At 44.0% G+C, this 14767-nt stretch overlaps 1 protein-coding gene across 4 annotated transcripts in view; it reads right to left on the reverse strand.

Moving 5' to 3' along the window:
* SEMA6A (semaphorin 6A) overlaps nt 1-14767 on the reverse strand; it is a 127030-nt gene that overhangs the window by 36102 nt on the left and 76161 nt on the right. For all 4 annotated transcript variants that reach the window (XM_025446806.3, XM_025446801.3, XM_025446805.3 and 1 more), the window contains exons 7-11: nt 10624-10714; nt 7558-7677; nt 6782-6870; nt 5699-5916; nt 2244-2375 (exon numbers count right to left, since the gene is read on the reverse strand). In XM_025446806.3, the coding sequence (XP_025302591.1) occupies nt 2244-2375; nt 5699-5916; nt 6782-6870; nt 7558-7677; nt 10624-10714 (650 nt within the window). The remainder of the gene's footprint in view (nt 1-2243; nt 2376-5698; nt 5917-6781; nt 6871-7557; nt 7678-10623; nt 10715-14767) is intronic.

A 14767-nucleotide genomic window follows, 5' to 3' on the forward strand; every position in this document is an offset into this window, starting at 1 on the left:
AAAAAGAAACAAAGCGAAGGAGCTTTTTTCATGCCTTCTGGCAAGTTCTTTGAACGAACTGCTTCCCTAAGCATCTGGCAGGAGGGAAAATATACCGTAGGCTGAGAAGAGGAAGTTGAACAATGCAGAATGCCACCAAACAAAATATGCTTAGCTTTTCTCCCAGCCGACTCCTCATTCCATAAAGAAGCTCCAGCCAGGGCATTTCAGCCTCAGCCGGGGGCAGCTTGGCTTCCGCCCAGAAGCACAAACAAAACCCATAAACAGTGACGGAGCTTAAAATAAGTGGCGAAGTATGTGCTTTGCACAGGTGCCAGAGTCTACTCTACCTGTCCACAAACCCTGCTAGAAGTCTCTCGAGGCATTTGCTGTGCAAAAGGAGAGAACGCAGCTAACTTTTGCACAAATGCAGAAAACAAAGGCGTTCAGAAAGCCACGAGCCAGTCCATATACCAGCAAGACTCACTGTAACCATCTCTTATTACCTGGGGGTCAGAGAACCGATGGGTTTCATTTTTATTGTTTTTGTTTTTCTTTGATTTGGGCAGGTATGAAAGGCCAATTACACTGAAGAGTCTCTCCACAAAGGTCATTTCTTTATTTCTGAACAATGACAGTGGAAATTCATTTCTACAAACAGTTCTATGGTTTCAGGAGTCAAGGGACAGTCTAGTAAGGTCAGCTCACGGCAACATCGACAACAATCCTGTGCACACCCCGGCCCTGCCTGCTGGTCCAGGAGAGTAAACTGGACCCTGCTAACACTGGCATGGTCTGGCCTCACATACACATCACTCTATGGCATGAAACAAGCCAGCTCCATGAAAGCCTCCTAATGTTGGTGAGAGGAATGAGGAAGCATGTGGAAGGATGGAGAGAAACATGTTACCACTATTAGAAAGTCAAAGTATGTACAAAAAAAAAAAAAAAAAAAGTCAAAGTATGTGTCATGGGGATAGCTGATGGACACATGTCTTTACACAGCAAGGGAGACATGTGCTGTAAGTACGCCCTGAACTCCATTCCTCAAGCTTAACCCCCTTCCCGCTATTCTAAAAAGTAGTTAACATTTCCAGGTAGTGACTTGTAAAGACCCTCTCTGAGGTTGCCATAGTGTGCTTTTTTGCACCTAGTCTGCTCTCCGTGAGTAGCAGAGTATATACACACAGCAGATAATTCAGATAATGAAGACGGATGAACCATAGAGGCTCCCCCCCACCCGCTGCCCACCCCGGATACAGTGGTTCACATTATCGAAGTCAGTTCAGTTAAACAAACTGGGCTGTTTTGTGTGGGGGACTGGGGGTTGGAGGAGGAGGTTGGAGACCAAAAAGTTAAGATATTGGGCTTCTTTGCAGAAGTCCACAAATGCAGTGGAGGAAGCTGGCCCCACAGGGAGGTTTCCATAGCACTTCAATGGCAAGGGCTCTAGTGGGAGTACACAGTGCATGCCACATGAGGAGGGCAGGCACAGGGACGGGGGTGGGGGGAGTTTCATTCTGTCCCACTGAAAGAGAATGAATTTGCTGGTTTAGTGTGAAGATTTCATGGAGGTCACACAGGACCAAGAGGTCTCTGCATTGTCCTGGGACAGCCGGTTTCCCATGAAAGCGATTCTGGGGCACATGTTGGTAGAAGGATGTGGACCCTGTCTGGATCCACAACAGACTAAAATTTGGTAGAGTAGAGAAAACTTGATGGTTCACTGTGCCCATTGGTCTCTACCTGCCCCCACCCTGGAGTCCTGGACCCAGCTCTGATCCATCCTGGTTACAGAATCCAGGGATCACCATTTATATTTCACATTTTATTAGGGTATAAGGACATGGGTCTCTGTATGAGGGACGGGGAAGCAGGGTGGAGCAGTGGAAATAATCTATTCAAGTCTCCAAACTTCCACAATACACATTCTCACTCTCCGGGCCTCTGTTTTCTCAACTAAACACCAGCAGGGCTGGACAAGATGCTTCCCATCTTCCTATGATTACGTTGGCCAAGCCCCTGGGATGGAGGTAAGTAGAAGACTAGAGTGTCATTGTTTTGAATAGAACTATAGGTAACTCTGAGTTTTGGTTAAGGGGATGAAGGCAAATGGCCTCATAGGGCTTTCTGTTGTTCCAGGATTTGTATCTCTGTGGCCCCGTGGAAGGTGCTGGTGTGCAGTTCTTTAATACGTTACCATCAGAGGACCAAGCTGCTCATTTCTCACGGTTCAGAATAGCCATATAAATATTTACACATACCTGGGCTTGGGCACTCGTTCATCAGGAACTGGTGTCCAAGTGGAATCTGGAGACTTCTGTTCTTTGAACCTCCCAGTGAAAACATTGGCAATGTCAAGCATGTCATAGGCACAGACCGCAGATCCAGGGATGCTAGGACATAACATTTCACAGTGTTACTGTCACAGAAGTTACTAGGTATGCAGCTTGGAAAACACACTCCAAAGCAACTTTCCTATTAGGGGCTTTGGAAACTTAAAGTTCACACCCTGATCTCTATAGATGTAAGGGATCCTAGTATATTCCAGTGAATGTTTCTCTGACTCACGTTTGCATCAGTGGTTTTATTTATTTATTTTTTAATTTAAATTATTTATTCATGAGACACAGAGAGAGGCAGAGATGCAGGCAAAGGGAGAAGCAGGCTCCTGGAGGGGAGCCCGATGTGGGACTTGATCCTGAGACTCCAGGATTACGCCCTGAGCCAAAGGCAGACACCCAACCACTGAGCCACCCAGGTGTCCCTACGTCAGTGGATTTAAAGAAAGGACTGCTTAATAGCAAAGTCATAGATAAAAAAACCTCTTCGTGTTTCTGTTGCCTTTGGAACCGCATTTGTTTATAATTAGTGGTTTAGAATGTTCATAAACTCCTTGAATTTTCAGTCACTAACCCAAAGATACAATCTTTGGAAAACATTTTGCCATCTCTAATACTGGTGCACATTCGAAGTAAAAGTGTTCCTATATTGCTTCCTTGGATTTGGTTTCTCCAGCCGGGACTCTGGAAGTGAGAGTGCACGCATCGGGAAAAGCACGCTTGTTTTAGGTTCCTCACAGCCCATTTCAATTATTATATCCTATTTATTTGCATCAGACTAAACAACTTAAATCTCTAAAGTACCAACATTTTGTAAATAAAGTGCCCTATTAAGTGCTAAATAATAATAATAGTGGTAATCTCTGTAATTACATCCTTCTCTGGTACTCATGGAAGGACTTTGGGATTTTTATTTTCATCAGTGGAGAGAAAGCATGAATTATTCATTCATCTGGGTTCACTCTTAGAACCCATGTTTGTTTCTAAGTATGGTTGTTCTTTGATTTTGATCATATAAACTGCGGGCACTGTCTGGCCAAGAGTTTTCACCAGGCTTTGAGGTAGTGGGCCATTGCATGGGCAGGAGCATCCAGGGCAAGGAAGGGGCACTTTGCAGCATGTCAACATCGTCCAGGGCAGAGAGATGATTTAGTATTGATTTTGCAAACATTGAAAGGATATGGAAATCACTTCATAAGTGATGAGGGGAATTTTATGCCATCTTTAATTTCATAACACAGTTAGTGAAGTATTACTAATAAAGCAAGAATTAGGGAGAGGATTAGAAAGCTCGTTTAAAACAAGGTGGCGGGATGAATTTTCAAATATGTAGACTATGTATACATTGTGCAAGGAATTGAATAGATAAGACAGTGATCCCTGTTGGTTTTGGAATCTCAGAGCCTAGCAAAGACTCTCTTCACATCTCCCTTTCCTAAAAGTAACAGGTATGCATATTTGCTTTAAATATTATGACAAATAGGATAGATACTAAAGTATTTTATGAGGCACCTCATAATAACTAAAGTCACTGTAGAGTTTGATAATCTTCCCAAGGTCAGAATCACTTGTGAAATCCTTTCTTCTTCCTTCCTTCCTTTACTCCCTCCCACCTTCTGTTCATCTTTCCTTCATCCATCCTTTCTTCCCACCTTCTGTTCCTTCAGCATATATTTATGGAATCCCTAATCTCCAGCAGTAAATGCTCAATAAATAACATAGGCTCTCAGCTCAAGACACATGTATAGAGGATGAGGTGTTAAAGATGAAACCAGAGCCAGTAAAACCAGAGATGGACTCTAATTTATAGATGAAAATGGGTTATGTGCATTTTCATCATTTTCTGATTTTACTGAACAAATAAGATTCCTGAGACTGCCTCAGCATGTACTAATTGGGTGCTTCCTAGGGATCTCTTAAGAAAAGAGTATCTAGAATATTCAAGAAAAGATTATAATGTACAAGAATCTACTACTGTCTTGTAATTACAGAGCAACTCATCCTCAAACCACTTTCCCCAAAACAAACTAGAACTGTATCCTGAAATTCTTCTAGCCCTGCATTCCCATGTACCAAGACAGTATTCTTTTTAAACAATCCTAGATACTTGGGTTCCAAAGTATGAACAGTCACGGCCTGGATTTTTGTATCTTTTCTATTCTCAAGGCTGAAAATCCCTGCGGATGGTTAAAGCCCACTTAGATGGGACTGAATACTTCTTGTTGCAACATGGATTCATATTTTCACGTATCTTTAGTGGAGAGCTCTTGACTCCTGTCCTCCAGATAACTGAGGAACGTTAGTGCCTCCTTTGGCCGTGTTCTGTTTCAGACTCTCCCTGCATCTTAAGCATTTCTTTCTACGGGTATCTTCCACTCTCATCACGCAGGTGCCTGTCATCTAGATGCTCATGGGGTTTGTAAAAGTCTTGATAAAAAGTATAATCCAGACCCAAACAGTGTATGCCCAGAGGAAGAGAATATAGAACACCCAAAGTTCTCCCCAAGAATAAGAATGAAGTATATGTTTTTAGATTTCATGACCATGTCCAATTACACTGAGTTTAGGGAAGCTCAGTACTGGGGAATTTAATGCCTGCCTTCCTCTTATTTTTCAATCTCCACACATTTCTGCTGCTCCAGAAACGACTTTTAGTATGTCATTTGGTTACTCAGTCTTTGTTTAAATAAACACAAGCAGAGGAATGAACAGGCTGACACTCAGATTTCTAGGTTCAGCATTCAACAACTTCTACATCCTCATGCAGGCCCCCCCAGAGTCAGTGGTGGTAGGGGGGTCCTGGCTCCAGGCCCCTCCGGTGGGATGCACCGTGGACTTGCACCATCTGAACCCTACATTTCACCCTGTAGCCTCTAAATAAATGTTCAGTGCTTTTACTTCAAAAGTTGTAGATCCAGTCAAAGAAATAGTAAAAGACAAACAGAACGCCAGATGACCTTGACGAGGAAGGAGAAGCACTCTTGAGTTCTAACCGTGCCTCTTCCGTCTCCTGACTGGCTGGACCAGGTACTATAAATGAGTTTAGTTTTCTTAAGTATAAAAAGAGGGCAACAGTTTTCAATATTACTGGAGAGATTTAGAAATAACACACAAGACATGTTCACACGCCAGGCATATAAATAGCAGATATTGTTATAATTTATCTGATTACATCCCCCTAAAATCCTAATCTAATAATGCTTAAAACCGATTGTTAATTTGTTGATGAAATGGCAGTGTTAAGTGCTTTTTAGCCACAAATAGCTAGCAGCAGGTTTTTTTGCATTAGTTGTAAATCTTGCGTATTAGGAGAGAATCCCTTGGGCAAAGGAAGCTGGGAAGGCCCAGCGAGGTCAGCACAGCTAGGGCATGGTTACCTGTTATAAGGTGTGGAAAAGGTTGCCAGGACAACATCACGGCCATTGATGTGAATCACATCTGTGACCGCCTGGAGGATGTTGAAATAAAAATGAGAGTCTCCAGGAACTGAGCAGTTCAGGCGAGCCTTTAGGAAAGACGTCCACTGTTTTTCCAGGACTCTCTGAGACCCTCCCATGTCATTCTTACAAACCTGAGCCACTCTCGGGAAGACTACCTGCGGAAGAAAGACACACAGGGAAAATGAAATACGCTCACTTTGAGAGATCTTCGTAGAAACAGAAATACAACAACAAGGTGCTTCATTTAATCCCATGTTTCTAAAATTAGTAGCAAAAAAAAAAAAAAAAAAGAGGCGGGGGTGGGGGGAGACTCATTGGAACAGCATGTTTTGAAAGATAAGGCTGTGGCATTTAATACAGAGCCATAAATCCTTCAGGGGATCAGCTCCCAGCCAGATAAACTCATTTCCATACAGACTGCTTAGCTTTTTATTTCCTCAAACAAAAGCACACTTTGTATGCGCCATCTCTGCCATCCTCACTGGCTGCCTCTGGGCCCGAATCTCATACTCTGAATTCTTCTAACCCTGCAAGCCACCCTGACAATGAATTTGTGCCCTCCAACTTTGTGACCTTGATCCACTCTGGTAAAAATAACTGAAGTGGACATCCCGTTAAGTGTGGTATCGCTTTTTGCAATAAAGACAATCAAGACTCTCAGTTTGCTCAAAGGTACTGCATATTTATGCTCCTTCCATGAAAAAAACTGAATTAAAAAGAGAGGAAAAAAACCAACAATGAGTATATCTGGAAACCACATCTCAAGATCCTTGAAACTCAGTATGAAATCAACCAAACAAACCTCTGTCATTACATTTTCAGTAGAAACATGTCAGAGGTTCCCTGGGGTCTAGGATTGTTCTGCAAAAGCTCACAGGGCTCTGAGGCAGCACAGTGCTCATGGCCACCAGTTTTTGGCAGAATCTTCTCAAAATGATGACCTTGTGGCTAGACTTATAGTTCTTCTGTCAAGGTCATTCATAACGACATTGCTCCAAGTGAAACGTCCACCCCTCTTACCTTTCCCATGGTGTTGTACTCCACTGCTATCTCCCTGAAGAAGAAGTAGATATAGTCTCCGTAATCCACTGCTTGGACAAAGTACGGTTCTGTGGGCAAACGGCACTTTAATTGGGGACACATCACAGAGTGAAAAGAACTTCAAATCAGTTGCAACCAGAGACATGATATTAATTAAAAGTGTAGGTCCATTAGACATGGGGTGGACACAAACCATTTCTAATGACCACACCTGCAAGTGCTGATGATTCCAGAAGGCGTTCGAGCCTATACAGTCTGTCTTTCAGAAGTGGTTGCAATGAACAATGAAGAATAAATGAATTTTCATGTATCTGTAATTTTATTTTCTCCAACAGAATGACCGTATTACAGAAAAGGTTTGGTATGCATCTCCCCCTTGTGAACCCTGACTCCTATGGGGTCGTGAATAGCTTTTTTCCTGCTCCCCCCCACTTCCAGTCCCCTCTTCCCCTCCATGAAAGAAATGTTCAGTTCTTGGCATGTCAGGCTCTGGAACGAGAGCTTCAGGCAGGGAAGATGAATGTAGTGTATTCTGCTGTAGTGGTATCGGTAGTTGTGTTAGTTCTCCAGAAACCCATGGGAAGTGAAAGGGGGGAGGTAAATAAATCAGTTGAGGCAAAAGATGCCATTTCCACCTTCCTGTCTGTCAGAAGCCATTACTAAAATGAAACTATAGTCTGGTCTGCCCAGACTCTTAATCTTCCTCAAGATACACATCTCCTTACCCCCCTCCCCTCTCTTAATTGTTTGTTCACCTTTCAACCACTTGGAATCATGCTTGACAGTCCGTAGGGTTGGGCTGTCTCCAAGACTCCGGTAAATGACCGCATCGATGGCAAGGAAGTCAGTCACTGTGGCTGAGTACAGTTTTCCATCTTAGAAGAAAAAAGAAAAGAGATGAACAGGGTGGGAGCAAGGCAAGGCAGTGGGCGTGGGGGAATAGAGACATCCCCTGGATTGCTTTCCTACTTCAGGCAAATGAGATAGGACAACTGGGAAAAATCCAAGAGTCACTGGGAAAATACTTGGCCCACATTCCTAACCATTTTAAATTAGGATCTTGAGAGATGAAACATTTTTCATTTTTAAATTGCATGGCAATTTCTAAGCAGCGGCAGCTCAGGGAACTGGGCAAATGAAAAATGCTGTTTGCTTCACTTGATTAGATGGACCTTGGCTGGAATTTCAAGGCCAAGGCCCTTTGCACACTGCTACTGCCACCACGCTGTGGCAAACTGGATTAGGTGAGAGCCCAGGGAAAGACAGGAACTGATTATATCACCAGAAATTCTAAGTATGAGCACAAGTGATGGAGTCCTTAGCCTGGGCAGGTGAGGAGAGTCAGAGAAAGGGGTTTCATAGGCAAAACAAAACAAAACAAAAACAACTTGACTAAATTGCTGCTTTGATTGTGAGAATCACTTGCTTCTCTTCTCTTTCCATCAGTCATGAGAGCCACTGAGCTCTGTCAGTGTACTTAAAGAAGAAATAACTGCTTCAGTGTTTCAAAGTCATAAACTAAAAACACTCTGACACTCAAAATGCCAAAGCAAGGAGAAAAGGGAAAGGGGTGACACTGTTCAGTCTGGCCTTTGTTTGAGAATTCCTGCTGTTGGGGAGCTATTTAAGGCAAAAGAGAATGAAGAACATTGAAGATTAATCCCTAACACTTTGGGTGTTTTCTTCGATTGATAAACATCCTGCATACAAATAATCAAATAGGATCTTCTGGAATAGTAAAATCTATGCAGTATGTGAAACAGAAACAGTAATTTTGTTCAAAATAAAAAATACTTCCTTGGTTCATTTTTAGTGGTTACATACCTCCATCGGTTGTATGTCAAATTGGCTTATGTACACTACAGTACTATTTCAGCCCATCCACTGGTGGGATAAGCATAATAATTTTTTAGAAAAGTTTATCCAAACATATCTATGAAAAGTTCTGGATGTATGCTTTTTGGGCTAAAAATAACTAAAACTTGCTGAGGTTCAAGTTAGAGCTGTCTTGATATCTGCATTATTCACAGCCATATATCAATAAAGGTTGACTGGTTAGATTCGAACTACAGATGGCAGACCTATCTATTGCTAAACACATATCTACAATCACAGCTTTTCTTAAAGAATCAATCTTTAGTAATATTGGGGGGTGATGCTGCTCGGCTAGTGGAGGGGCAGTGGGATGGTTCTGTGTGTGTGTGTGTGTGTGTGTGTGTGTGTGTGTGTTTTCCTCCCATCCACTTTCTATTATGCCTTTTGTTTTGTATATGACATTGGGTATCTCACCAGAACTTTCACTTAATAAAACAGAGCACTATTCTGCTACTCTTGCTAATATGACAAACATTTAGCTCCAACAAGGATCTTCTATTAATAAGGGCTGAGCTTTTGTAGGATTTCAAACAGTCCAATGAAAAACTCTCCAGTATCCCTGTAGGGGGAGGTGGAGAGGTATTCACAGTATTGTCTCACAGGGCTTGCTCTGAGAAGCTCCTGGAAGGTTGGTGGCCTGAGCTAATACTATGAGACTCTCTCTCCCGTTTGTACCTCAGGCTGCAACAGTCCTCTCTTTAGTTGACAGTAAACTTTTCCACTGTAGCCCACATCCTCCATGGTACCAGTGGGTTCAAGTGTCAGGACAGTGCTGTAGTAGAAGTTGTGCACTCAGGTCCTCTTAGCATTGGCTTTGCTCCTGCTCATGCTGACTGGCAGGTGTATAAGATTGTGTTTTACGATACTGTGCTCTAACTTTGGGGGCTGGGGAGAACCTGAGGAACCCTTCTTGGCTCAAGACATTTCTCCAATCTGGGACTGCAGATCCAGGCTCACAAATGCATGGCCCTGAGAACAAGGTTCAGAGAGCTAATCTTGTTTCATAATCAAAGCCCTAAAGTTCCTCATCAAGCTGGGATGTGCCAGTTTTTAGCTGTTGTGATAGAAATTATAGCTAACTGCTTTATTGCATGCTGTAACAATCACTATTATACCAACACTTCTCCCCACACCCACCTCCACACAGCTGGCAGTGAATTCCTAAATAAATTCCTAATTAAAACACACACACACACACACACACACGAATTCCAATCTGAAGATGATGGCTTATTTGCCAGAAGAAGGAAGGGGGGGGATGAGGAGTACACATCAACCTAAACCTATCAGCTTCACCCCCCAGTATTATCTTTCCATTAGAGAGAAGCATGCACCCCAATCAGGTAAATGATGATTGAGATGTCTGCTAGAAACTCATAGGCATGTGGCCTCACTACGTAGAGATCTTCCTGCAGCTTTACTTTGTCTCCTCCCTTTCCTCATCTATATGTGGACAAGAGCACATGTAGCCTTAACTGGAGCTGGCAGGCACCCTGTGTCTATGAGAGTAGCCAGTCCCTCTTAGAGAGAGAACTGAAAGAGAGCAGAGAAGTGAAGAGGCCCTCTGTCCTAGATGATGGTACAGAGGAGTCTCTGAATCACACAACTCCTAAAGTCAATCCTACCTTGAACCATCAATCTACATGGGTGGTTCAAGGAAGAATCTTCTATTATTCGAACCCAACATGCCCTAAACGGACATGCCACGCATTCAGTGCGAAGCTGTATCCTCTTCTAAGGCACACAGGCACCAGTTCCGTGTGGCAGAGACTCCTTATATGAAGCAAGTGTACAATTTCCATGTGACTTTCAAATGGAAGAGGCATTCTTAATTACAGTATTCACCAGAGACTCGGAGTACAAGTGTGACTCTGAATCCTCCAGAGCAGATTCTCAGTAACGGGCATGAGAGAGCAAATGCAACGACGAGAAATCGGCTGGTTTACCTGCAAACAGTGCAACGTTGGCATGTTTGGCATCATAAGGGCATCTGGCCATTCCACTAAATTCATCCCCAAAAGGTTCCAGAGTATCCATCTAAATGAAACAATAGGACTTAATTAGGAACAATAACAACCAACAGTAGTCATAGCAACTAATACTTATAAAGCACTTAGTGTGTGAAGTAATTCATACGTGTAGTGCAGGTAATCCTCAAATACCCTCTGAGATACATCCATTGGTTTCAGACGGGGAAACTGAGCTTTGGAGAGAATAACTCCTTTGTCCGAGGTTCTATAGCTAGGAGAGTCTGAGATTCAGGCCTGTTTGCTTCACTCTTAACCATTATAGTAAATAGATTTGCCTATCCTTTTGGAATGGCCTAGAAATAAGCATCTTGTCTTTGGAAAAGGAAATTTTAAGGCAATCATTGGGAAGACTTCCTCCCTTCCTCTGCCACTGCCTCTGAATTAAATGTTGAGTCATGAGCTCTGTAGAGAATGATCTCAGTCTTTGGCTTTGTTTTGCCTAAGGAACCTGCCTTTGTGGGTTAAATCCCAATAGTAGACACTGGAATTCTCCCTCTGGTTAGCTGGCAGGATAGTATGGCCTCAGCAGAGGTGCAAAAACATTGAGGCAAGCAGAGCTTAGGTGGCCCTATTGCACCAACTTCAGAAACATGTCCTAGCCTCCCATCATGTAGATCGGAAGGAGAGGTTCAGAAGGTGAGGGGCTCACACAAGTCAAAGGCAGTCAGGAGTGGGGCTGCCATTTGACATCCATTTGTGTGCTCACCCCAGGCCTTGTTCCTGCATGCTGGAGGTTATAACTGGTCTGTCAGTGAGTTTTGTTTGGCCATCTTAGTATGGAAAGAAAGAAAGGGCGGGGCAGGGGTGGGGACAGGGAGGGAGAGAAAAGAAAAGAAAAACTGAGTTCTATTTTAACACAAGGAGATTGCAAATGAAACCTGGTTTCTTATTTCCGAGCAAGTGGAAAAGTCAATTCATGCCTTTTGTACCCAAGTGGCAGCAACCAACTAGAAGCTCAGTCATGGTCACCCTGTCATCTACTTCAAAGAAGCATGTGGACTCCAGCACCAAGGCCTCTTTATCCACAAGACGTATGTACGCCCTGCTTGTCTTACTCCTGCAAGCTACCCACCTAGCTTCATGAGATTTGAGGGTGTGGAAGAGCCTTGCTGGTTGTTCAGCTGCGCACCAAATTCTATTTCCCTTTCCTCCACATCACACTAAACTACATTTCCCACCCTCCCTTGGAGTTAGGTACAATCACAGAATGAGCTCTGGCCAACAGCATGTGAGTGGAAGGCTGTGTGCCTTGTCTAGGTCTGGTCTCTAAAAACCTTCCAGTGTCCTTCACTCTTGCTCTCTTTCTATATTCTGCTCCACTAGATACGAAGGATCCAGTACAGAAGCCCAAGATCCGAGGAGATGGCAGCAATAGGAGCAGGATGACGCTTAGCCTTTTGCACGACCTGGTGGCACAGACCCTCCTCTGTCACTGCCCCCCCCTCAAAGTTTCTGCCTTGTACCATGTGGTCGTCTTCCTTACACCAGGGCATCTCCTTAGCATTTACAGCTCAGTACCACAGAGTCCATAAAATTATCTACTCCAGGGCATTAATGTTTTTATAACTCTGTGGTTCGTTCTTCTTTTTGTTGCTCGGGGCTATCTTGTTTACATCTGGCAGTTGCCTGCTTTGACTACAGATACGAAACTGGAAGGAGGGGAGCCCAAGACGGCACTGGTGCAGAGGAAGGATCCGCTGAAAGGCCTTGAGCGCTGGAAGTCAGGGCGCCTTAAGTCAAGGTGTTTGGAGTCTGCTGGGTGGGAGGAGTGAGGTGCTTTTGGAGCGGCTGGCAGTGTTGTCCACTCGTTGTGCTTTTTGCCCTCAACCCCCAGGAACTGTTGCAGGAATATACCAGGACTTCTGTCTTCGGTAACGGCTCTGAGATAGCTCCCATTGAAACCCATCCTATTTGTTCAAACTAGTTGAGAACCCCCAAAGCAGTATTTTTAGGGGAAAGATGTTCAGGTGGGACACCCTTTAAAAGTATTCTCTTCCCCTCAGCACATTTCTATGAAAGGTTCCCCCACCCACCCCCCAATAAGGGCATCTTGTTAAACTGTGACAGACTTTGTGGTCTCTGGATCTGGCAAGTACACAGTGATGCAGCGGAAATGCTTTTATCCCAAGCAGTGCATGCTGTAATCCTGGCAATGGGGAGACCATATACAATGGAGGATTTACATTATTAAATGTACCTACTTCTAAAACAGAAAAAAAAAAAGCAGTAGCCATAGATATAGCAAGTCAAAGGCAAGAAGCAGTGAGGTATTAATGTTTCGGTTGGTGAGTTTGGAAAAGCCCAGAGACAAAACAATGCATGGTGAAATCCTCTTTCCATGAAGTTAGAACTAATCCTGGTGGTAGTCGCCCAATCTCAGACCTAATATCAGCCCCTGGAAATTAAATCACCATTGAGTACACATAATTACATTAAGAATCAGCCTGACTTTTTTTGCAGAAGTTTAGAGAACAGAGGAAGAAAGACCGTGGGGTGTGGTTTTAGATTTATTTATTTATAGTGGGTGGCATTCCAAATTCTTATTTGGGGCTATAATCTTCCTAATATATTCAGGCTGCTTCTGTTTTAAAACTGTATAAATCGGGGCATGGTGCAGAGGTGGAGACCTCCGAAAACGTATCACCCTCCTGCTTCAAGTTAGTATCATCACCTTGATGTTTCTGTGCTAAGAGACTTGGGTTTTGGGAGAGGGGGACTGGTCATTGTTTTGTTTTTCAACCTCTAGTCCTGATCTGTTCAGAAAAAGCGCTTGAGAGAGAGAGAGAGAGAGAGAGACTGTCCATTCTTCCTGCAGCCAAATACATTCTTGTTTCATATCATCAACAAAGTCCTGCTGCCCTGAGTCTGGAAAAACACTTTTCCGAGTGCTCCCTACTTTTCACAGGGCTGGGCGAGAGACAGGAAGTGCGGGAGAGCATCCCGTGGGTTTCGGAGAGGCGCAGGCTCCCGAACAGGTCTCAGCAGATGTGGCCAGAACAAGAGACAGGTGATTGTCTCGCCACAGGTCAGGCATCCCGGGGAATGGAACATGTGTGGGCAGAATGAGCTAGACCACTCCGGGTCTGTGTCTCACAGTGCCAAGAAAACCTGTCATTTGTCATAAAAGATAGCTTTCCAGCTAGGGAATTGGTTGGGAATTGTGAAAAGCATTAATCTTAATGAGTCCTAAACAATGACAAACGGGGATGGAATATTAAGTGGGAGAATTCAAGTCAAAACGTCAGCTGTATGCTGTCCCTTGGCCAGAGTAAATGTTTGCCTGTTACAGGCTGAATGGATCCTGCCAGTATCAAAAAGTTCGCCATTTTAGGACAGAATTTTTTACATTAATTTAGATTTTTGAAAAATACTGCACTGAAGATATCACTTACCTTGATATTGAACGGTTTTGGTGCCCCCTTACATTTTGTACCTGGGGAGAATGCCTCCCTTGCTCACCCCAATCCTGGCTCTGCTGGTCCCCATTTCCAAGTGTAAGATGGAAGAGGAGCGGAAGGGTCCGCAAGGCCCTCCCCTTGAGGTCTGTGCTAAGGCTGAGGGGCTTTTAAAACTGTTGGTGAGCCCTCTGGTTTGGGTATCAGCCCACCATTTCTTTTCTCATTCTTCACACCCGTCGGAGTTCACTTGATGCTGGTGAAACCCAAATGTGTCTTTCTCTCCACATCTGTCCCTCAATCAAGGCTCACCCATCCATCTGCTTGTTAGCTGTGTCTGTTCACATCCCTTGGGCATCGCCACCCGCAGGGCTGGGCGTCCTCATCATGGCCCAGAACCAAAGCCACACCTTCTCACTGCCTGCCCCAGCCAATCCCACTGCTCTTCTGCTTTTATTCCCTGTCCAAACTGGTGGCAGCTTCATCCATCCATCCACCTACCCAAGAGATAGCCGAGCAGTCATTCTTCTTTTCTTAAGATTTTTTTTTAATTATTATTTATTCATGAGAGAGAGAGAGAGACAGGAGAGGCAGAGACACAGGCAGAGGGAGAAGCAGGCCCCATGCAGGGAGCCTGATGTGGGACTCAGCCCTGGGTCTCCAGG

This window comes from Canis lupus, chromosome 11 (genome assembly GCF_003254725.2).
Source record: "Canis lupus dingo isolate Sandy chromosome 11, ASM325472v2, whole genome shotgun sequence".
Taxonomy (NCBI): domain Eukaryota; kingdom Metazoa; phylum Chordata; class Mammalia; order Carnivora; family Canidae; genus Canis; species Canis lupus.